Consider the following 25,641-nt stretch of genomic DNA (forward strand, 5'->3'; position numbering starts at 1 on the left):
TGAGACCAGGCTGACCTTCACCAAGACAAGATCCGTAAAATAGTTTCTGACATTTACTTTCCAATGAGTTTTACCAAAAATTGTGGGTCCAGTACTATCCCATTTCTTTCAAGATAAAAAGTAAATGTTTTATTACATTTGAATGTGACAAGTTCTGTATTAAGTGATATGATTTAATGTAATTTAGGAAATAGTTCAGTACTTGACATTTTCTTTACTGTGTCTGACATGATTGGAGTAAGACTTTTCTTAAGAGAATTATTACTTTTATTTGTTTGACAGATTCTGATAATCTACTAAAACTTCTTTTGTAAAAAGTCACAATACTTACAATGTTTGTTAAAGACAACAATACTGTAAAATATTGTTACTCTTCTTTTCATATTAGGACATAGGCTTTAAATTACAATTTAAAAGCTAAGAATTGAAAAGATACAGTACAAAATCATTTCGTCCTTCTGGCTGAACAGTGCACTCTGTTCAGATGGGCATCTCTACATACGGAGCTGCACTGCCGAGGCTCAGGGCGTCTAAGAGTTAAGATCTCCTCTGCTGCACAGTGTGTCCTTTACTCCTGTCCCTGCCCTGGTCTCCTTGACAGCAGGGGTCTCACAGTGGGTCCTCCAGACCAGGTGCACCCACAGCACCTAGGCCCCAACCCTGACTGTGGTGATCACACTCTGTGTTACCCTGACTCTGCGTGTTGTCAGACATTGACGTGGTTCTGCTGCGTGCCCACACCGTCTGTGGTCAGAACTCTGTGAAGACAGGTGGGAGCCGTGGTTACCTTCAGGCTTCCCTGCCCCACCCACCAGTGTTGATGACCACCCCCATCATTGCTCCCTCTTCTAAAGTTTACCTACCTTCATGCAAATAGTGCTTTAAAAAGTCATCAAATGTTTAACCGAATGATAATCATTAATAGTGAATGATTGGCGTTTTTCTATTAAAGTAGTACCACACGTTTTACATAAACTTTACCAGTTCAGAGCACTTTTGTAGCCCTTTGCTCATCTTCTGCTCTCATCATCCCCCTTCTACTTAGAAAACTAAAGCAGAAAGGGGATGCTATCCTATAAAGTGTCAGAGCCCACACTGCAATCCCCATGGTGTTTCCTACATCTGTGTTCTTCCCACCCTGTCCACCACTTACTCATTACTTATATCACACAGCTACACAGTGGTCTTTGTTCTAAGAGACACTCACCTGCTTTGTGAGCATTGAACTCCACATACTCCTCTCCAAAGGCTTACAAATGCTGGCATGGAATTGCCCCATCTCCTCGTCTCTCGCTTCACTTATAACTAGAATTCTGTTAGATAAACGTACAAATGGAAATCAGTTCCTACTGATGTACATAAGAGCACAGGGGCCTGTGAAGACCCAGAATCTCCAGTATCTTGGAATTCTCTTTCAGTATACCTAACTTAATACCATTTTTGTGCATGATAAGAGAACATATACTTTTTTTTTTTTTAGAAGAGATTTTAACTTTAGAGTTTATTCTTCTCTTTGTCCTTTTTTCTTAATTTAGCAGTGGAAATGGAAGTACAGTGTTATAAGACTTTCATGCTATATGTGAAGTTTCATTAATATTATTTGAAGTTTTATTAGCATCCCTTAATATTTATTGTTATTTGAAGATAGACCATAGTAAGTTAAAAGTGTGTACTAGGGAAGGGCCAAGATGGTGGAGCAGGTGGAAGTTCTCTGCTTCTCTCGTCCTTGAAGTGCAGCTAGATCAGCACCAAACCATCCTGCACACCTAGAAAATTGATCTGAGGATTAACAGAACAATCTGCATAACTTGAGCCACAGAACTCAGCAGATATGAGGCACGAAGAGGTGAACTGGGGGAGAGAGAAGCCATGGAGGGTAGGGAGCTATTGCAGAGAAAGGACAGAGATGGGGGGAGTGCAGGAAAAGCATGCCCCCCAAGAGCAGCTGGAGAGAAAGAGAAAGAGTGGAAACATCCACAAGGGATTGAACAAGAAAGGGAGAAAGGAGAGGGTTTCAGCACTATTAGGACTCTAGAAACAGGGGAGCACAGAGTTGGAAACTCCAAAGCTCGATAGCTGGTGGAGCTTTGGTGGCGAGGAAAGGTGAATCCCCATTAACAGGCAGCGAGGTCCTCGGGGCACATGGGGAGAAACGGTTCACCTGCTTGAAGGGCATTTGGTAGAGGCTATGTGGTCTCTCCATGGGCATAGGTGCCAATGGACCCTGGAGAATAGCCACGTTTGGTGGTGTTGGAACAAGGACATTAGGTTACAGTGAAGCCTGGTGCCATTTGTGTGTTGTGATTTGTCATAGTCCCTGAACCACTACTGCTACACAGTCGTGCGTACTTTTTCTAGGGCAGGCTGGCACCTGGTGGCAGTCTCTGGACCTCTGCAGTGGCACGGTTGCATGAGCATTCCTGGAGGCAGCCAGCAGCCAGCCATTGCTCGGGGAGACCCTCCCCCAGAAGGTTAGAGCAGGTCCAAACTGCAGGGCTCTCAGAAGTGAGGGGTTTGGAAGCACAGCCCCTTCTGACATCAAATTTGGGAGAGAGGTACTGCCTGGCAGGCTGACAGCATGGACATAGACAGTGTAGAAGCGGGGAGTGGATGGAAACCAGAGACAAAGGAGGCATGCCTGATGACTGCTTGGTGAGAGCACAGAATTCTGGTGTTAGAGACTGGGAAGCTGCGTGATGCCATTTTCACCTCTCCTGCACACGCACATGCGCACACACTGATCCACCCCAGTAACCTAAGCAGTACCACTTAGTGGAGAATGGAGCTATCACACCAAGCGCTTACCCAACTGTGCCCTCCAAGAACATGCTCTACAAGACCACTACAAGTCCCTCTGCCTGCTTAGTGCACAGACTATAAAGTGCTTCATAGTTAGATTTCTAGGGGAAACTGAATGTAATTTCATTCTATGCGCTGGTCCATCGAGTCCTTTTTTTTTCTTATTCTTGGGTGCAAAAAGAGAAAAAAATTATTTTCATTATCTGTTTTTATGAAAAAGTTTTAAAATTTCTTTTACTATATACTCCATATTTTTATTTTTTTGTGAATTGTTTATTCTATTTTACTTTATTTCATTTTATTCTATTTTATTGTATACCTTTCTATTAATTTTTAATGGTTTGTCTTTTTTATTTTCTATCCCTTTTTTCTCTATTCTTTCAAGCTTATTTCAACAACCAGACGAAAATACATGTAAGATCTAGCTTCCTTTATTTGATTTTTTTGAATTGTTTTGAATTTTTTTAATTTTATTTTTTATTAATTTTTTTTTTCCTCCAAAATGACAAAAAGAAGGAATTCACCACAAAAGAAAGAATAGGAAGAAATAGCCAGGGACTTAACACAGATATCAACAAGATGTCTGAACCCGCATTTAGAATCATAAAAATACTAGAATACTAACTGGGGTTGAAAAAAGCATAGAATCCCTTTGTGTGGAGATAAAATAAGTAGTCTAGTCAGGGCGAAATAAAAAATGTTGTAACTGAGCTGCAATCTCAAATGTATGCCACAGTGGCAAGGATGGATGAAGCAGAGTAGCGAATCAGCAGTGTAGAGGACAAACTTATGGAGAATAATGAAGCAGGAAAAAAGAGGGAAACTAAGGCAAAGGAGCATGATACAAGAATTAGAGAACAAAGTGACTAATTAAAAAGGAATAACATCTGAGTCATAGGAGTCCCAGAAGATGAAGAGAGAGAAAAAGGGGTAGAAGGGTTATGTGAGCAACTCATAGTGGAAAGCTTTCCTAACCTGGGGAAAGACACAGACATCAAAATCCAGGAAGCACAGACTTCCATTAGATTCAACAAAAACGGGGGCGCCTGGGTGGCTCAGTCGGTTGGGCTTCCGACTTCGGCTCAGGTCACGATCTCACGTTCAGTGAGTTCGAGCCCCGCGTCGGGCTCTGGGCTGATGGCTCAGAGCCTGGAGCCTGCTTCCGATTCTGTGTCTCCCTCTCTCTCTGCCCCTCCCCAGTTCATGCTGTGTCTCTCTCTGTCTCAAAAATAAATAAAACGTTAAAAAAAAAAAAAAAATTTAAAAAAAAAAAAAAAGATTCAACAAAAACGGACCATCAACAAGGCATATCATAGTCACATTTACAAAATATACAGACAAAGAATCATGAAAGCAGCAAAGAAAAAAAGTCCTTAACCTATAAGGGAAGACAGATCAGATTCACAGCAGACCTATCCACAGAAACATGGCATACCAGAAAGAGTGGCAGGATATATTAAACATGCTGCATTGGAAAAAATATGCGGCCAAGAATTCTTTATTCAGCAAGGCTGTTTTCAAAATGGAAGGAGAGATAAAGAGTTTCCCAGACAAACAAAAACTAAAGGAGTTTGTGACCACTCAACCAGCCCTGCAAGAAATTTCAAAGGGGAGTCTCTGAGGGGAGAAAAGATGAAACAAAACAAAAAAGACCAAAAGCAACAAAGACTAGAAAGCACCAGAGAACACCACCAGAAACTCCAACTCTACAGGCAACACAATGGCAATAAATTCGTATCTTTCAGTATTCACTCTAAATGTCAATGGACTAAACGCTCCAGTCAAAAGACATAGGGTAATAGATGGATAAGAAAACAAGATCCATCTATATGCTGTTTACAAGAGAACCACTTTAGACCTAAAGACACCTTAAGATTGAAAATAAAAGGATGGAGAACCATCTATCACATTAATGGTTGCCAAAGGAAAGCTGGAGTTGCCATACTCCTATCAGGCAATCTATATTTTAAAATAAAGACTGTAACGAGATGAAGAAGGGCATTATATCATAATTAAGGGGTCTGTACACCAAGAGAGTCCAACCATTGTAAACATTTATGCCCCCAACGTGGAGGTACCCAAATATATAAAACAATTACAAAGATAAACTCATTGACAATAATAGTAGGGGACTTCGACTCCCCACTTAAAGCAGTGGACAGATCATCTAAGCAGAAAATCAACAATGAAACAGTGTCTTTGAATGACGGATTGAACCAGATGGACTTAAAAGATATATTCAGAACATTTCATCCTAAAGCAGCAGAATACATTCTTCTCAAGTGCATGTGGAACATTCGCCAGAGGAGATTGCATACTGGGATACAAATCAGCCCCCAACAAGTACAAAAGTACAAATTGAGATCATACCGTGCATATTTTCAGACCACAACACCGTGAAACTTGAAATCAACTACAAGAAAAAAATTGGAAAGACAACAAATACTTGAAGATTAAGGAACATTCTATTAAAGAATGAATGAGTTAACCAAGAAGTTAAAGAGAAAACTAACAAGTACATGGAAGCCAATGAAAATGATAACACCACAGCCCAAAACCTCTGATGTGCAGCAAAGGTGATCAGAAGAGGAAAGTATATAGCAATCCAGGCCTTCCTAAAGAAGGAAGAAAGGTCCCAGATACACAACCTAACCTTACCCCTACAGAGCTAGAAAAGAGCAGCAAATAAAACCCCAAACTGGCAGAAGAAATAGGAAATAATAAAGATTAAAACAGAAGTCAATACTGCTGCCCCCCAAATAAAATAACATAACATAACATAACATAACATAACATAACATAACATAACATAACATAACATAACATAACATAAAATAAAATATAAAACAGAACAGATCAATGTAACCTGGAGCTGGTTCTTTGAAAGAATTAACAAAATTGATAAACTTCTAGCCAGTTTGATAAAAAGAAAAAGGAAAATAAATAAAATCAGGAATGAAAGAGGAGAGATCACAACCAACACTTCAGAAATACAAACAATAATAAGAGATATTATGACCAATTATATGCCAATAAATTAGGCAACCTGGAAGAAGTGGACAAATTAGTAGAAACATATAAATCACCAAAAGTGAAACAAGAAGAAATAGAAAATTTGAATAGAGCCATAACCAGTAAAGAAATTGAATTAGTAGTCAAAATTCTCTCAAAAAACAAGAGTCCAGGGCCTGACAGCTTTCCAGGGGGAATTCTACCAAACATTTAAAGAAGTGTTAACACCTACTTTTTGAAGCTGTTCCAAAAACTAGAAATGGAAGGGAAACTGCCAAAGACATTCTATGAGGCCAGTATTACATTGATTCCAAAACCAGACATAGACCCCACTAAAAACGAGAACTATAGACCAATTTCCCTGATGAACATGGACGCAAAAATTCTCAACAAGACACTAGCCAACCAGATCCAACAATACATTAAAAGAACTATTCACCACGATCAAGTGGGATTTATACCTGCAATGAAGGGCTGGTTCAGTATTCACAAATCAATGTGATTCATCACATCAGTAAAAGAAAAGAGATCCTCTCAGTAGATACAGAGAAAGCACATGACAAAATATAGCATCCCTTCTTGATTAAAAACCCTTAAGAAAGTGGGGATAGAGGATCATACCTCAAGATTATAAAAGTCATATACAAAAGACCCACAGCTAATATCATCCTCGGTGGGGAAGAACTAAGAGCTTTTCCCTTAAGGTCAGGAACACAACAGGGATGTTACACTTGCCACTGTTATTCAACATAGTATTGGAAGTCCTAGCCTCAACAGTCAGACAACACAAAGAAATAAAAGGCATCCAAATGGTCAAGGAGGAAGTCAAAGTTTCATCCTTTGCAGATGACATGATACTCTATGTGGAAAACCCAAAAGATTCTACCAAAACACTGCTAGAACTGATCCATGAATTCAGCACAATTGCAGGTTGTTAAATCAATGCACAGAAATCGGTTGTATTTCTATACACCAACAGTGAAGCAGCAGAAAGAGAAATCAAGGAATCAATCCCATTTACAATTGCACCAAAACCCATAAAATACCTAGGAATAAACCTAACCAAAGAGGTTAAAAATCTATACACTGAAAACTGTAGAAAGCTTATGAAAGAAATTGAAGAAGACACACAAAAAATTGGAAGACATTCCAAGGTCATGAATTGGTAGAACAAATACTGTTAAAATGTTGATACTACCCAAAGCAATATACATATTCAATGCAACCCCTATCAAAATGACACCAGCATTCTTCACACAGCTAGAACAAACAATGCTAAAATTTTTCTGGAACCAGAAAAGACCCCAAATAGCCAAAGCAATCCTGAAAAAGAACACCAAAGCAGGAGGCATCACAATCCAGGACTTCAAGCTGTATTACAAAGCTGTAATCATCAAGACAGTATGGTACTGGCACAAAAACAGACACTTAGATCAATGGAACAGAATACACAACCCAGAAGTTCACCCACAAACATATGGCTAACTTATCTTTGACAAAGCAGGAAGGAATATCCAATGGAAAAAAGACAATCTCTCCAGCAAATGGGGTTGAGAAAACTGGACAGCGACATGCAGAATATTGAACCTGGACCACTTTCTTACACCATACACAAAAATAAAATGAGTGAATGACCTAAATGTAAGGAAGCCATCAAAATCCTAGTGGAGAAAGCAGGCAAAAACCTCTTTGACACTGGATGCAGCACCTTCTTACTCAACACATCTCTGGAGGCAAGGGAAACGAAAGCAAAAATGAACTACTGGGACTTCATAAAGATAAAAATTTCTGCACAGCGAAGAAAACAATCAGCAAAACTAAAAGCAACCTATGGAATGGGAGAAGATATTTGCAAATGACTTATCAGATAAAGGGTTAGTATCCAAAATCTATAAAGAACTTATCAAACTCAACACTCCCCAAAACAAATAATCCAGTGAAGCAATGGGCAAAAGGCATGAAGACACTTCTCCAAAGAAGACATCCAGATGGCCAACCGACGTATGTTGCAACCGGCGCAACAAACACCAAGATCAGGGTCCTGAGGGTAGGGGAATGTAAGAAAAAAAGAGAGAGAAGCCAGTTTGGGAACAGGAGGGTCCCCTGGGCTGATGGCCCAAGTGACGACTTTATTGTTGCTGTACACAATCTTTTATAAGACTCTTATGGACCAGGTCATTCTAAGAATAAACAGGTTTCACATGATCACTGCCAGCCAAAACATTTAGTTCTGTGTACCTTGTGAACTTTCTAAACGGGTCACAGCAAGACCTTGTTGATAGATTGCTAGCAAAACACAGTTCCCATGTTTGTTTCTATTTGACCCGGGGTAGAAAAGGGGGGGGGGGGTAACATTACTGCCAACACCCACAGACCACAGGCTTCAGGAATTAACTTTCTCAGCCTTGACAAGGCTTTCGTATGCCCTTGCAAGTGGGAGAATGGGAGGGGGAACCACCGGGTTGGCTGAGTCAACAGGGAGCCTTTGTTCGACCCGGTCTCAGCCTGGCACCGGGGTCCAGCCTCCCACAGACGTATGAAGAAAATGCTCAACATCACTCATCATCAGGGAAATACAAATTAAAATCACAATGAGATAGCCCCCTCATACCTGTCACGATGGCTAACATTAACAACTTAGGCAATGACAGATGTTGGTGAAGATGTGGAGAAAGAGGAACCCTTTTGCCCTGCTGGCGTGAATGCAAACTGGTGCAACCACTCTGGAGAACAGTATGGAAGTTCCTTAAAAAATTGAAAATAGAACTACCCTATGACCCAGCAATTGTACTACTAGGTATTTATCCAAGGGATACAGGTATGTTGTTTCAAAGGGACACATGCACCCCAGTGTTTATAGCAGCACTATTGGCAATAGCCAAAATATGGAAAGAGCCCAAATGTCCATCAACAGATGAATGGATAAAGAAGATGTGGTATATATATACAATGGAGTATTACTCGGCAATCAAAAAGAATTAAATCTTGCCATGTGCAACAGTGTGGATGGAACTAGAGGGTATTCTAAGTGCAATTAGTCAGAGAAAGACAAATATCAAAGGACTTCACTCATATGTGGAATGTAAAAAACAAAACAGATGAACGTAAGGGAAGGGAAGCAAAAATAATATAAAAACTAGGAGGGGGACAAAACATAAGAGACTACTAAATATAGAGAACAAACTGAGGGTTGCTGGAGGTGTTGAGGGTGGGGGGGATGGGCTAAATGGGCAAGGGGCATTAAGGAGGACACTTGTTGCGATGAGCACTGGGTGTTATATGTAGGGGATGAATCACTGGATTCTACTCCCAAAATCATTATTGCATTATATGCTAACTAACTTGGATGCAAATTAAAAAAAAAAAAGATGTATACTATAAATCCCAATGCAACAAATACAAATATCACAGAGGTATGCATGATGAGTCTATATAGGACATAAGATGGAAACATATGCTTTACTTAATTAGTCCAAAAGAAAGACGAGGCAATAAGGAAGTCAGAAGTTACTAGTATTAGGAATAAGATAGGGACATCACTACGTTTCTACAGACATTCAAAGGATAATAGAATATCTTAAACAACTTCATGCTGATAAATTCAACAACTGAGATGAATTTTATGAATTTCTTGAAAGATACACACTACCAAAGCTCACTCAAGGAGAGACAGATAGCCTCTACTCCCTATTAAAGAAGTTGAATTTTATTAAAGTTCCCATAACTCTTAGAGTTTACTGCTGAAATGTAATAAATACTTAAGAAATAATACCAACTCTGTGTAAACTCTTTCAGAAAATAGAAGAGGCAGGAATATTTCACTACACTTTCTGAGACCAGCATGGCCTGATTGCAAAAGCTAACAGAGGTATTGTAATGGAAGAAATCTGTAGATTAACTTCCTTCCTGAACATAGACTCAAAACTTAACAAGATATTAGCAAATTGAACATTTGTTTCTAATTGTTTTTGCAAAAATACGAAACTCAACAAAATGTAAAAATGGATTCTAAGTGGGATTTACTCTAAGAACACAAGTTAGGTTGAATTAAAAAAAATGTTAATTATTTTAGTAGACTAATAAGAAATTACATGTTTATCTCAATAGACACAGAAAAGGCATTAGACAAAAGTCAGCGACCAGTCATGATTAAAATTTTCAGCAAATCAGGATTAGAGTAATGGACCTTCTCAACCAGATAAAGGGCATCCGTGAAAAAGCTGTGCTAACATAATAGTAAAGGACTGAATGCTTTCCTCTTAAGACCAGGAATAAGGCATCAAGGTCCTTTCTCACTGCTTCTATTCAGCATTGGGCTGAAGGGTCTAGCTAGCATGACAAGTTATAAAAAAAAAAAAAAAAAAAAAAAAAGATAAGGCTGGAAAAGAAGAAGGAAACCTGTATTTATTTGCAGAACTTATGGTTATCTGTTTTCAACGTCTTAAAGAATGTACAAAAAAGTTCCAGAGCTAGTAAGCACATTTAAATTTAGAAAGGTTGTGGGATACAGAGTAAGTATGTCAAAATGATACATATTCTGGAAACAAACTATTGAAAATTGAAATTAAAAGTACTACTTGCAATTTCAGGATGAAATTGAACAAAAATGTGTAACACTTTTGTACACATTGAAAACCACAAAGCTTTGAAGAGTGAAAGTAAACAAGAGTCAAATAAATGGAAAGATGCGCTGAAAGGTGTACTGTGTTCATGTATCCGGAGACCCGGTATTGTTAAGATGTTAATTCTTCCCAAATTAATTGAGAAGTTCAAAACAACCCCAATCGGAACCACTACATAATCTTTTGTAGTGACTAACATTTGCTTCTAATTTTTTTTTTTTTGCAAAAATATAAAAGACCTAGTGTATGCTAAGTAGTATTAGAAAAGAATGAAATGAAAGATCTTACTCAGCATGATTTCAGGAACTGTTAGGAAGATACAATCGAAGCACTATGGTATTGGTATAAAAATAGATATATAGCTCAATGGAATGTAATAAAGTCCAGGAAAAGACCCACAGATGTATGATCAATTGATTTTCACCAAATATACTATGTCAATTAAAAGGGAGAAAGGAAAATCTCTTTAATAGTATAGAACAATTGAAGAGCCAAAGCAAAAAAAAAATTAATTAAAAACCTACACCTGTATCTCCAAACATATAAAAATTACCCCCAAATTGATTATACTGTTTTGAATATAAAATGTAAGCCACAGACAGGAGAAAGATTAACTAGACATATTCAACAAAGGAACATGTATGTAGAAATTTTTGAAGTATAACTAATAATGAGAAGACAAGCATTCCAAATTTTTAAAAAATACTTGATTAGACACTTTAACAAGAAGGTATACATATACCACATTTTATTTACCCATTTATGTATGGGAGGACACTTGGGTTGCTTCCCTATGTTGGCTTTTGTAAATAATGCTGCAATAAACATAGGGGTGTCTGCATGTGTCTTTTCAAATTCTTGTGTTCATTTTTGTTGGGTAAATACCCAATAGTGGGATTACTGGATCATATGTTAATTCTGTTTTTCATTTTTTTGAGTAGTCTCCATACTGTTTTCCACAGTGGCTGCACCAATTTACATTTCCACCAACAGTGCACAAGGATTCCTTTTTCTCTACATCCATGGTGACACTTGATTTTTATTTCTTGTTGTTTCTTGTGTTTTTGATTGTTGCCATTCTGACAGATGTGAGGTGAAATCTCATTGTGGTTTTGATTTGCATTTTCCTGATGATGAGTGATGTTGAGCATCTTTCTAAGTATCTTTTGGCTATCTGTATGTCTTCTTTGGAAAAATGTCTATCCAGGTTCTCTGCCCATTTTTAAATTAGATTATTTGGTTTTTGTGTGTGTGTGTGCGTAGAGTTGTACAAGTTCTTTATATATTTTAGATATTTACCCCTTATCAGATAGATTATTTACAAATAGCTTCTCCCATTCAGTGTGTTGTCTTTTCCTTTTGTTGATTATTTCCTTTCTGTGCAAAAGCTTTTTATTTTGGTGTAGTCCAAATACTTTAATTTTGCTTCTGTTTCCCTTGCCTGAGGAGCATATCTAGAAAAGTGTTTTCTATGATGTTAAAGAAATTGCTATTTGTTTTCTTCTAGGATTGTTATGGTTTCAGGTACATTTATGTATTTAATCATTATTCAGTTTATTTATGTGTATGGTGTAAGGATTTGGATGGTTCATCCACACACATCCAGATCAATAGATACAGAAGATATGGTGTGTGCATGTGTGTGTATGTATACGATGGCATATTGTTCAGTAGTAAAAAAGCATGAAATCCTTGCTTTTGCAGCAACACAGATGAATCCCTAGGGTACAGTGCTAAGTGAAATAAGAGAGAAATACTGTATGATTTCACTCATGTGTGCAATTCAAGAAACAAAATCAGCAATGGAAAAATGAGACAATCAGAAAGTCTCTAAATACAGAGAACAAAATGGTGGTTGCCAGCAGAGAGGTGATGGGAGTATGAGTGAAATGGATAAAGGGAATTAAGAGTACACCTAATCTAGATGAGAACTGAGTAATGTATAGAATTGTTGAATCATATCATACACGTGAAACTAAGATAAAACTGTGTGAACTACACTTAATTAAAAAATAAAAAAGTACACAGGTGACAAGGAAACGTGAAAAATTCTTAGTATCGTTAATCATTAGGAAAATGAATATGAAAGTTACAATAAGAATATAAATATACTGAAGTCAGTTGCATTTCTATACAGTAGCAGTGAATGCTAGATTTTAGTATTTAGAGTATCCAAAAGGAAATTAGGAAAGCCATTCCACTTATGATAGTATTGAAGAGTAGATACAGGGAAATAAATTAAGAAAAAAGAGCAAGACTTGTACAATAAAAACTGTAAAATATCATTGAAAGCAATTACAGAAGGCTAAAATCAATTAAAAATCATCCTCTGTTAATAGGGAAATGAAGAAGTGACTACATAGATACAGATTATTTTTAGAGTGTAATGAAAGTGTTCTAGAATTAGAAAGTAGGTAAGTTGATTGATTTGTGGATATTGAACCATTCTTGCATTCTGGTAGTAATTCCACTTGGATCTTGGTGAATGATTATTTTAATGTATTGCTGAATTTGGTTTGTTAATATTTTATTGATAATTTTTGCATCTGTATTCATCAGTGATACTGGCCTTTTTCTTTTCTTTTGTAATGTCTTTGTGTGTTTTACGCTGGCCTCATAGAATGAATTTGGATTGTGTTAGTATTGATTATTTTGTTTATGTTTGTTTATAGTTGCTCTATGTATTTGGGTTCTTTCATGTTGGGTGAATAAATATTTGCAATTCTTGTGTCTTCTTGTTGGATAGTGTCATTTTTTTTAAGTTTATTTATTTTGAGAGAGAGAGAAAGAGAACGCAATCAAGCATGAGTGGGGTAGGGGCAGACAAGGAGGGGAGAGAGAGAATCCCAAGCAAGTTCCACACTGTCGTTGCAGTGCCTGACATAGGCCTCGAACCCACAAACCACAGGGTCATGACCTGAGCCGAAATCAAGTCAGACACTTAACCAACTGAGCCACCCAGTGGCCCCTACAGTCTTTGTTTTAAAGTGTATTTTGTCCAATTTAACTGTTGCTACCCCAGCTTTCTTTTCTCTTCCATTTGTATGAGAAATGTTTTTCCATCCCCACACTTCTAATCTGCATGTGTTTTGGGGTCTAAAAGGAATCTCCTCTGGCTACATATAGATGGGTTTTGGTTTTTCATCCCTTCTGTCACCCTTTGTCTTTTAATTAGAGTGTGATTCCATTCACAGTAAAGTAATTATTGATAGGTATGTTCTTTTTTATTATTTATTTTTTTAATACATCCAAGTTAGTTAGCATATAGTGATTTCAGGAGTAGATTCCTTAATTCCCCTTACACATTTAGCCCATCCCCCCTCCCACTACACCTCCAGCAACCCTCTATTTGTTCTCTAAGAGTCTCTTCTGTTTTGTCCCCCTCACTGTTTTTATATTATTTTTGCTTTCCTTCCCTTGTGTTCATCTGTTTTGTGTCTTAAAGTGCTCATATGAGTGAAATCGTATGATATTTGTCTTTCTCTAACTAATTTTGCTTAGCATAACACCCTCTGGTTCCGTCCACGTAGTTGCAAATGGCAAGATTTCATTCTTTTTGATTGCCGAGTAATACCCTACCACATCTTCTTTATCCATTCATCCATCGATGGACATTTGGGCTCTTTCCATACTTTGGCTATTGTCGATAGTGCTGCTATAAACATGGGGGTGCATGTGTCCCTTCGAAACAGCATACCTGTATCTCTTGGATAAATACCTAGTAGTGCAATTGCTGGGTCGTAGGTAGTTCTATTTTTAATTATTTTTAATTTTCTATTTTAAAACCTCCATACTGTTTTCCAGAGTGGTTGCACCAGTTTGCATTCCCACCAGCAGTGCCAAAGAGATCCTATCTCTCCGCATCCTCGCCAACATCTGTTGTTGCCTGAGTTGTTAATGTGAGCCATTCTGACAGGTGGAAGGTGGTATCTCAGTGTGATTTTCATTTGTCTTTCCCTGATGATGAGTGACGTTGGGCATTTTTTCATGTTGGTTGGCCATCTGGGTGTCTTCTTTGGAGAAGTGTCAATTCATGTATGACATTACTTTAAGTTCTCTATCAAGCATATTATCTCCCTTTCCTTTAGGTGTCTTTCTATGATTTCGTCCTGTTCTTTCATTTGGGATGGATTCCTCTATGTCCTCATTTTGTCTAACTCTCTGTGTCCGTTTCTGTGTGTTAGGAAAGTTGGCTATGTCTCCCGCTCTTGAAACTAGTGTCCTTATGAGGAAGAGGCCCTGGTGTGTCCTTCCAAGGTGTCTCCCACGTGTGTTGTGTGTGTCCTTTTGTGGCCGAGATCCCTTTGCCTTCAGGCCGGTCGTCTGCAGAGGCTGTCTTTGCCTGTTGTGGGCCGGGTGTGGTCCCTGTGTTGTTAGTGAGCCAGTCTGGGGCACCTTTGGCTAGAATTTGGTCGGATCGGTTGTTCCCCAGAGCTGCAGTAGTGCCGAAGTACAGGGCACTGGGCCAGCCTTGTCCCCCCAGGTTTCACCGGAGGTGGGCCTGCAGTCAGCCCAGGTGTTTGCCCCCAGCCCACTGCCAGGGCTGCAGTCGAAGCCGAAGGTGTGTTCGGTTATCTTTCCTTCTCCCCAGGGCAGCAGTCACTTGGAAGTGTCGCTGGCCCTTGTCAGCGCTGCCATTGCGGTGTCCTGCTTGTGACGGTGCGGCAGACGGACTCAGGCTGAGGGCCGGTTGGCTGGAGCACGGCCGCCAGAGAGCTCAGCACAGGAGGTACGCCGTTAGCCAGCTAGGTGGCGGTGTTCTCACTCATCCCCGCTGGTGAGAGCGTCTGTGTGCATGCGGCGGAGAGAAGGGGTGCCCACCAGATCTTTCATTCTTGGAAAAGTCTCCTGAACACTCCTGCCCGTCCTGCACGTGTTCACAGATTAGCACTGTCCACACTCCTTACGGAAGTGCCGAGTTGAACAATCAAGACTTCCACATCCGTGGAGTGTAGTAACCTGACTCACACACAGGGTAGCTAACTACCCTGACACTAATATTGCTAACTCTCTCTGTTACGTGTTGCTACATAGCAAATTGCCATAAAACTGAGTGGTATAAATGACCAGAATGTATAGTGTCTCAGTCTCTGCAGCTCAGGAGTCTTCGTGTGACTTAGCGAGTACTCGGGTCTCCTGCACCTCCACAACCAGGTGCTGTCTAGAGCTGTGGTCCTCACAGCTGCCAAGGGCATCAGCAGCCTGGCGGTTGGCGGGCCTCTGGGCCCTACTGATGGGGGACTGATCATATGTCCATGGATGTCTCCATAAGCAGGCTCACAGCCTAGCAACTTTTTCACCTAGAGCGAACACGGGAGAGAGAGAGAGAGAGCACAGAAGCTACAGTATGTTGTAATGTAATCTGAAAAGTGGCATCCCATCCCTTTCGCTGTATTCTTCCATCAGAATCTAGTCACTGGAACCAGTTCATCCTCCCGCTGAGGGGGTTTCACCAAGGCATGAGTGCCAGCTGGCAGGGATCGTTGGGGGTGTCTGCAGTAACATACCATTTATGTAATAAGCCAGGAAAAGAAGCTATCTTTCTACAGTAAGAAATCAGAATACTGAAGAGTGTGAAAGCCTAGTTTATCAATTACTTATTGCTACCTGGTAAATGACCCCAAAACTTAATGGCTGAAAACAAGAAGAATCAACGTATTTAGCTCATGAATGTAGAGTTTTGGCAGGATCTGGTGGGGCAGGCTTATCTCTGGTCCATGTGACACCAGCTGTGTCTGCTCAGCCTGGACCCAGAGGATCTTCTTGCAAGATGTCCATTCACAGGCTGGCATGTCGTTGCTGATGAGTGGCTGGGAACTCCGCAGGACGATGGCTGGAGACACTGGTTACTCCTCGTGGGGGCATGTCCCCGTGGGCCTCTCCGTTCGGGCCGCTTCACTCCCTTACAGTGTCGTATCTTGGTTCTGAGATGGTATGCCCCACGACACAGACGATGAAAGGTGCTCATCGTGAGGCCTGGACCTGGAAACCACGACACAGCATCACTTGTGCCTCGTCCTGCCTGCCAGCTTGCCGCTGAGCTCGTCCTCACATCGGGGGACACTGACCTCACTGTCGACGGGAAGGTACCGAAATCTGCATCAGTCGTCTTGCCATATGACAAATTCCACCAAAATCTACTGGGTTAAACATTATTTTAAAAATTCATTTATTTTCAGCTTAGAAACCTGAAATTTGGGTGGGGCTTGGTGAAGAAAGCTTGTCTGTTCCACACAGCTCCGTCACAGGTCTGGCAAGGCTGTGCTGGCTGGAAACAGGAAACCTCAGCCCGTCGCCACATGGGCCTCTCCAAAACTTGGGCTTCACCAATGGTGGATGGCTTCCAAGCTGAAAAGTCTGAAAAGACAGAAAATACAAGCAATCGATTTCTTGAGGCCTGGTCCCGAAACTGTACATGAAACTGCTGCTGTGGTCACAGGACCCCCGTTTGAGGAGAGGAGCGCCCAGGTCAGGCCTCAGTGGGAGACGTGTCAAAGGATTTGGAGTCATGTTAAACTCCCCACACCTTCAAAGCACAGTTCCGGCACTTCTCTGGCACATTCCTGAGAAGGCTCACTTTACACATGGAAGGTAATGGAACCACATGTTTCCGAAGGTCATCCTGCACCCTGAATTCCCATCGTCATAATGTTTGTGTTCCATGCATTGTTGATACATTCTACAGTGTTTTTTCTCAACTACACAATCAGTGTTCTGGGGTGTCACATCGATGTTCTCTCCTTATCGCTCAAGTTCAGAAGTTTGAGTGATATTTTTCTCATGTTTGCAAAGTCCAGCAAACCCTCACAGAAGAGGTGTGATAGGACGAACATGAACTAACAAATATTGTGCGGGAAAGAAGTGTACACAGTGGAGAATGAGGTCAGATGTTAAACAGAAAACTGATGTAGAATGGTTTTATTTACTTATTTAACTTCAATTTAGAGCACTTTTTAAATGTCTTCTCTTCTGAGTGTGGTTTTGGGATGGAAGTTCTATTATATTTTGTTCTGTTTATAGTTTAAGGAATGTCTATAGGAGCCAAGACTTGTTAAACATTCTTGACCACTGATAAAATGAACTTGTCGGATTTGATGTGACTTCTTTCTGGACTAAGTATTGTCGTGGGACAGCTGGCTTGCTGCTCTGTATCTGCCTATTGATGCTTTTATTCTTTCAAGAATTTTTACTTTAAAGAATCTCTTTTGAGAGAAACAAATGAATCCATTCTGTGTCATTCATTTTTACTGTGATAAGAGAAAAAAAGACATATTGCAAGAAAATAAATTCATGACACACATAATGTGGATTATGCCAAAACATTTTCCCCATCACACCGCTGTTGAAAGGTCTTTTATATGTAACACTGGAGCCTTTTTCTGTTGCAGTGTCCTGTGGCATGGCAGAGCAGGTGGGAAGGCCCAGAAGACCCCTTACAGTACCTGAGAGGCCTCGTGGCTCGTGCCCTTGCGATACAGGTAAGGGTCCGTTGGTCAGTGACCCCGGTGTCTGACGCGGTGTTACAGACATGGGTATGGAGATCACGTGTGCGGCAGCTGGTGAGAATGATTTTGTATGCAAAGCACCGCACATTCATTTCTCGTTCCGTCGTCAGGGTTTATGTAGCATTCTTTAAAAATAACAAGTAATGAGGGAACCATGAGTTCTTATCAACAGGGATCTCTAATTTGGGGGGAAGGAGATAGATTAAAAAAAAACAAATAAATAGATTACTATTAGAATTCATGAAAAAAAAATCTTGGCCCAAACCCTGAGATTTAAGATGAATATACAGGTAAACCTTAAACTGTTGTCACGATCCTAGAATGAACGTAGGGTACATAACTGAAATACTACCCAGTAAAATAGAGCTATTACTATAGCGATAGCATCACGGGATTTTAGGAGTTAAATTTTGTACAGGGACGGTAGTGTCAACACTTTCAGCTCATAACTTCTGCCTGCGCTCAGCTGGCTTGCACATCTGGAGTAGTAAGTGGCAGTCTGTGGTCTGTGATGATCTGCAGCTTTAGGGAAGCAGTCCTATCCACTGTGCTATTTGTGCACAAGATAAGCCTTGGTTCTAGAAATGTGACAATACAGCAGCCTAATTGGCTTTCAGGACAACAAAGTCTTCCCTGAATTTTTGTCTGCATCTCGCTCTTACCACATGCATACCAATCTCAGCAGCTCGCTGGACTGGCATAATGAGCAGATGTTGACAGCAGCAAACAGGCAGAGGATGTTTAAACGGCAAGCGTGGTTGTGGCACACTGTCCCCCTGCAAGTACCCAGTGAGTGCTGGTGAGGTCAGCAACCTGGGCACCCGTACCAGTCAGGACTTCTCTGGGTGTCTCAAGTCTTGGGTCATATCTGCCAGAGCCCAGGTTATTAGTTTCATAGCAAGACAACTCCAGAGTGTGGTCCGCATCCTGTAGCTCTGTGACCTGCCATGGAATGGCGGTGCGCTGACCCGACATGTTGGGGTCTTGGTGGTTTCTTCCCTCCCACCTGGTCATTGTCACAACCCCTCCCGACTTTGCGCGCATGCTCCAGTTGGCCATCGTCCCGGGAGGGCCCCCGTGGAAGGGGGCGGGACGCCGCAATGCAAATGATGGAGCCACCTGCGGGTGGGTTTCCTTGAGTGCCCTACTCACACTGCCGTCTGTCCTTGTGGCCCAGTCTTCTGGGTCAGCCGGGGCTGTGCGGCCGGAGGGGGCGTGGCCGGCAGGTGCCGGCATTGTGGGGGGGGGGGGGTGCTGCTGCAGTTGGAGGCTGTCCCATCTGACAACGCGGGTCAACACCCCAGGGGGCTGGGAGCAAAACTCCAGACGTTGGCTCCTGACCCCATGACAGCCGTCCCTGTATTTGTCAGTGGTGGTGGCCCGACGACAGGATCCTGGCTGTGCCTCTTGCCTGGGTCACTGTGCTCTGCTGTGCTCAGTTCTTCACAGCTGCAGACTCCGGGGCAGGCGAGGGAAGTGGGCATCCGCGCTGGTGTGAGTGCGCCTGCCCCGCCTTGAAGGACGCTGGGTTGTGCACGCCCACCAGATTGGGGTTGCACATGACACACGCCCACCAGATCGGGGTTGCACACAACACCAGCCCGCCAGGTCAGGGTTGCACATAACACCCGCCCGCCAGATTGGGGCTGCACACGACAAGCGCCCGCCTGAGTGGGATTGCGCACGACACACACCCCCCTGATGTGGTTTCGCACAATGTGAGCCTGTCATATTGGGGTGGCACATGACGCACGCCCACTTAATTGTTGCACACGCCACACGCCCATCTAATTGTGGTTGGACACTGGGGGCGTGGACTGTGCAGTGGTACTACCACTAACACTACTCCTGTGTGCACAGTGCACACAGTTCAGGAAAGCGTTCTCAGTAATACAGTGTCTAGGAAGAACCTGGACGTAACATCCACTCCTTAAGTAAATCTGCAAACTCCTTTTGTACTCCTGTCCTGGAAACGCTACTTGAATGACGTGTGAAGCTTTTTTTTTTTTTTTAACCTTCCTGGATTTTTAAAACCTCAGTAGAAAATTTTCCTAAATAAGTATTCTTTTAATGTCTGTTCTGTGAAATCTTACTAAGTGAGAAAATATTTGGTGGGTCTCATTTCTTCTTTTTCTTTTTTGTTTTTGTGTTTCAATTGAAGATGACTTCTGTTAGATATTCTGGTAAACAATAGGAGACTTTTTCCTCCTAGGGAAACTTTAAGGCAACACAGCTGAGGGCCATTGTTCTGTCTCCTCTCAGATGGGACATAGCCCCAGCTAGATCCTCCTCTCGAAGGACTCGTGCTTAAAGACAACTCGCTCACCTAGAATTCACTTTTTTTCTTCAGTGTTTTATTTAATGTTGCAGGTGCAAATATGTCAAACAATTTTACAAAGATTTGGATTTCACCATAGCCAACAGGTATACCATACTTTGTTACTACATTTTTATTAATATTTTTTCCTAAAATGCTTCCAACATTATTCCTATGCTTATCTAGCTGCTGCATTCTCTCTTAAGATTTCTATTATCATCCTGTTTCTCCCCTTACTGAAATACAGAGTTCTCAATCTCTTCCCATAACATGAACAGTTTCACAGTCGTTATTTTTAAAATTTTATTCTTGCAACAAGTACATAATTATACTTGAGACCAAGAATTTCAACCTATAGAGCAGATAAGAGGTTATTTTCACTCCAAGTGTCATATAAAATGCCTGATCCATATACAATGGTAAATAAAGTAAAGTAGATCTAAATGTCATGGCTGGTTGGCATTAATAACATCACACTTACTAGATTAGTAACACCTGTGCTTTACAAACACGAGTCTTCATTTCTGGGATGTCAGGAATTGTTTACAGTCGGCATCTACTTACTCGGATTACCAGAGAGTGAAGGCAAGTAATAGATCTTAGCCAAATATTAAAGTGGAACTGATCCGTATTTCCAGTTAATATTAGGATGCTCTGAAGAAGATTGGTGTCAGTTAAGGGAGCTGGCAGGTGAGTGGGTTGGAGAGGGTGGAGCCAGTGTGCTCAGGTGAGGCCTCTCTTAGGAGGGGACGTGTGAACAGAGGCTTGAGCTGAGTGAGAAGGCAAACCGTGGGCGTGCCAGAGAGAAAAGTCTAGGCGGACGAGCCAGCACGTGCAGAATCTGGGACAGGAATGGGCTTTGCTTACCTAAGGAATAAAAGGCCCAGTCCACGTGGCTGGAGCGTGTCAATGAGGTGTTGAGACTAGGCCTGAGGGGCACCCGCACGGAGGGCTGCTGGGTTCCGCCAGCAGGTGCACACGGTCTTTGACATATCTTCTTTAAGTTTCATTATTTGTAATGCACGCATCAGACGTGCTTGATTTAAGTGTTCATGGAGGCCCCCAGACACCACTTAGTTATCAAAAGAGAACTGCTTTATCCAGTTTTTCCCTAAAGTAATCCATTTGAAGAATACAGTTGCCTTAATTTCAACCACATAATCAGTGAGTCAAGAGCACTATTGATAAACCAAGTCACACTGAATTTTATGTTTATCAAATATTCCTCACATACAAAAATTATGATTCGAAATCATAGTCGTTATCACATATGACTAGAATATTTGTAATTAAAAATAATCTTAAGGCATGATTATGGTAAAAAAATTTTCTGATTTTTGAACTTTCATTTAAAAACAGTATTTTTAAGTTTCATCTAAAAACAAATTGGAAGCCATAATTTTACTCACTGAATTCTATTTTTGTCTTGAACTCTAAGATTTTCTTATATAAGACATGGCAATTTATAAGCTCAGTTTTTTCCTAAATAATAAAATAAGCTATCAAGTATCATTTTTATAAACATACATATATTCAAAGCCACCAACTAAAAGACAAAAACTATCAGATTGGAGAAAACAAAATTGAAATATGACTGCTATAAGGCATCAAGGCATTGCCCTTTAAATATAAAGACACAAATAGATTAAAAGTAAAATGATAGAAAAACTATGCCATGATCACATTAGTCAAAAAAACCCCAAAACACCAACAAAAACATTTAGCTGTCTTAATATCAGGCAAAACAGGTTTCACAGAAAAGAATATAACGGGAGATAATGAAGATTATTTTATAATGATAAGGTGATCAAATTATGAAAATAACAATGCTAAACATTCCATTTCTAATAGTTTTAAAATGCATGCAGCAAGAACTGATAGAAATGCAAGGAGAAATAGGTAAATCCATCATTAAAGTTGGAGATGGCAGAACATTGCTCTCAGTAATTAAATAAGAGGCAGAAAATCAGTAAAGTTATCTAAGAGTTGAACAGCATTTAATTAACTTAATAACAATGGAACATTACATCCAACATCAACAGAATATACAGTCTTCTAATGCAGAACATTTACCAAGGTAGATCATAGATCAAGTGTCCAGTAATCTAAATGGATTTAAGCCACACAGATATGCTTTCTGCTCACCTGATGATTTGACAAATTTATACATTATGCACAGTGTGGCTGCCATCTGTCCCACGTTCTTGTTACAGTATCCTGAACCGTATTCTCTAGGCTTTGCCTTTACTCCTGTGACTTACTCATTCCATAAGTGGAATCCTGTACCTCCCTCTCCCCCTCTCCCAACTTGCCCATCCCTAACATCCCTGGCAGCTGTCAGTTCTACGTATTTGTAGGTCTGCTTCTGCTTTTGTTGGTTTATTCATGTGTTTGTTTTCTTTATGTTTGACTTATGAGCAGAATCATATGGTATTTGTGTTTTTCGGTCTGACTTATTTCACTTAGCATGATACCCTCTAGGTCCATCCATGTTGTTGCAAATGGCAAAATCTCATCCTTTTTCTGGCTGAGTAATAGTCCCCTCTGTGTGTGTGTGTGTGTGTGTGTGTGTGTGTGTGTGTGTGTGTGTGTGTGTGTTCATGCGTGCACACGCATACATCTTCTTTATCCATTTACCTATTGATGGACACTTAGGTTACAACCATGTCTTGGCTATTGTAGATGATGCTGCAATAAACATAGGGGTCAATGTATCCCTCTGAATTAGTATTTTCATTTTCTTTTGGTAAATACCTAACAGTGTGTCTCTATTTTTAATTTTTTGAGGAAATTCCACAGTGTTGTCCAGAGTGGCTGCACCAGTTTACATTTCCAGCAACAGGGCATGAGGGTTCATTTTTCTCCACATCCTCACCAACACTTGTTATTTCTTTTCATTTTGATTTTAGCCATTCAGACAGGTGTGAGGTGGTATCTCAATGTGGTTTTGATTTGTATTTCCCTGATGATGACTGATGTTGAGCATTTTTTCATGTGTCTGTTGGCCATCTGCATGTCATCCTTGAAGAAATGTCTGTTGAGATCCTCTGAGCATTTTTTAATTGGATTGTTTATTTATTTCTTTATGTATGCTGGATATCAACCTCTTATCAGATATATCATTTGCAAATAATTGTTTCCCATTCAGTAGGTTGCTTTTTTCTTTTGTTGATGGTTTCCTTTTCTCTGGAGAAGCTTTTTAGTTTGATGTAGTTCCAGTAGTTTGTTTTTGCTTTTGTTTTCCTTGCCTTATGAGACATACCTAGAAAAAAAGTTGCTATGGCAATGTCAGAGAAATGACTGTCTGTGCTCTCTATAGGATATTTGGTGGTTTTCTGTGTCACATATAGGGCTTTAATCCATTTTGAGTTTATTTTTGTGTTTGGTATAAGAAAGTGGTCCAGTTTCATTCTTTTACATGTAGCTATCCGGTTTCCCAGTGCCTTGTATTGAATAGGTGTCTTTCCCCATTGTGCATTCTTGTGATTGCCTAAAATATTTATTTACCTTAAACATTTTTTCCAAGAAAATGGTACCTTAAAACAAAATAAAGTGACATCAGTTTATTAATGCATTTCTTTTTATACTAATTGCTTTTATTTATAAAAAAATATATTTGTTAATAGGCTATTGGCCAGGCCTAGCTAAAATGATATATTTTCATATACTTTTTTCAGTACTTTTTACATATTTAAATGTTTTCACATAATTAGGTTCATACTATGTATCTGTTTTTACATTCTGATGAATACATTAGGTCATGAATATTTATAGTGTCATTAAATATTTTTCAAATACCAGTTTTTATTGCTATGTAATTTTTATTGTATTGATTTACCACATTTGAATTTCTAATTTTTATTATGTTTATTACCCTTACAATTTCTTAATATTACAAATAATTTTAAATTAGCAAGCTATGTATAATAGTCTCTTCTTTGGTTTTTTTTAAGTTTATTTATTTACTTTGAGAAAGAGAGAGAGAAAGTGGGTGAGGGACAGACAGAGAGTGAGAGAGAATCCCACACTGGCTCCACGCTGCCAGCACAGAGCCCGACACACGGTTTGAACCCACTGACCATGTGATCATGACCTGAGCTGAAATCAAGAGTCAGATGCTTAACTGACTAGCCACCCAGGTGCCCCTCTTCATTGTTTCTTTAATTAGCATTCTGAGAAAAGGAATCACCAAGTAAACCACCTTGCATATTTTTGAAGGTCTGGCACATTTCATCGTTTCTTTATAGAAATACTGTATCAGTATACACTCCTACTAAAATTTTGTCCACATTTCATACTACCAAACTTTGAGCATTATCATTTATTATTCTGCTATTCTTTTGGACTAAAATATTATCTTAGTTTTAGAATTTCTGTAAGATTAAAGATAATCTTACCTTTCATGTTTCAATAAGTGTAAACAGTCTATGATTGTTATTAATTTATTTTCATATATGTGAAAACATATTTCCAAATTTACTTTCAGTGCTTTTTACTTTATATTTTTATATATTCAAAATAGTATGTACTGTAACTTAAGTTTTTTCTTATTTATATTTTTTAATTTTTTAAATGTTTATTTTTGAGAGAGAAAGAGACAGAACATGACTGGGGGAGTGGCAAAGAGAGAGAGAGTGAGGGAGACACAGAATCTGAAGCAGGGTCCAGGCTCTGAGCTGTCAGCACAGAGCCTGATGCAGGACTCAAATTCACCAACTGTGAGATCATGACCTGAGCTGAAGTCAGACCCTTAACCAACTGAGCCACCAGACACCTCTCTTTAAAAAAAAAAAAAAAAAAAAAAAAAAAGTCCCCCATAATAGATACATCATCTTTACTTCCTCATCTTAAATTGGTTTTCTTTTCTTTCCCATTAATCTGTGGAATAATATTCTACTCCGAATGCTAAGGGGTGTAATTTTAGGTTGGAATGTGAATTAAAGATTTAACTTTTCTCAAGCACTAAACCATTTCTTGCCAACAATATCAATTGAATATTTTTTCCATTCCCCAATGATCTCTGATGCTACCTTTATAAAATATTAAATTCTTACATTTTCATCTCATTTTGATCAGAGATGGAAGTTCAATTTTTTTTGTATGGATACATGACATATTTCATAAGTGTGTATGAACACTTGAAGTGATATTTTTGTTTTTTTGGTTTATGTAACTGATGTTTTTTGGGTTTTTTTTTTTTTTTGCCCTTTGAAGTCATCTCAAAAAGTTTATTATGGGGATTTAATTTGTTATAGAAATCATATAGATTTAATTCTATATGTAACTGATTTCATTACTGATAACCAATAGCTTTAGCCTCTGATTTATACATCCTTAAAAATCTTAGTTTTGACTAAATATTTAAAACAATTAAAGAATATTTTTG

General features: G+C 39.7%; 2 protein-coding genes across 5 annotated transcripts in view; one reads left to right on the top strand and one right to left on the bottom strand.

Moving 5' to 3' along the window:
* The window catches only part of DYNC2H1 (dynein cytoplasmic 2 heavy chain 1), a 342,439-nt gene that overhangs the window by 262,874 nt on the left and 53,924 nt on the right, over positions 1 to 25,641 (top strand). For all 3 annotated transcript variants that reach the window (XR_006193953.1, XM_042906646.1, XM_042906647.1), the window contains exon 85: positions 17,822 to 17,911. Coding sequence is in view for 2 of the 3 variants with exons in the window: in XM_042906646.1 (XP_042762580.1) it covers positions 17,822 to 17,911 (90 nt within the window). In the remaining variant the exon portion in view is untranslated. The remainder of the gene's footprint in view (positions 1 to 17,821; positions 17,912 to 25,641) is intronic.
* LOC122200865 lies at positions 16,026 to 17,240 on the bottom strand. Of its 2 annotated transcripts, XM_042906649.1 has the most exons (3): positions 16,960 to 17,240; positions 16,622 to 16,790; positions 16,026 to 16,505 (listed from the first exon to the last, which is right to left on the bottom strand). In XM_042906649.1, the coding sequence occupies exons 1-3, from the start codon at positions 17,017 to 17,019 to the stop codon at positions 16,138 to 16,140; spliced, it is 597 nt and encodes a 198-aa protein (XP_042762583.1). In that variant the 5' UTR covers positions 17,020 to 17,240; the 3' UTR covers positions 16,026 to 16,137. The 2 variants fall into 2 exon arrangements, with proteins under 2 accessions (XP_042762583.1, XP_042762582.1); XM_042906648.1 differs by having other exon boundaries at positions 16,622 to 17,240.

This window comes from Panthera leo, chromosome D1 (genome assembly GCF_018350215.1).
Source record: "Panthera leo isolate Ple1 chromosome D1, P.leo_Ple1_pat1.1, whole genome shotgun sequence".
Taxonomy (NCBI): Eukaryota; Metazoa; Chordata; class Mammalia; order Carnivora; family Felidae; genus Panthera; species Panthera leo.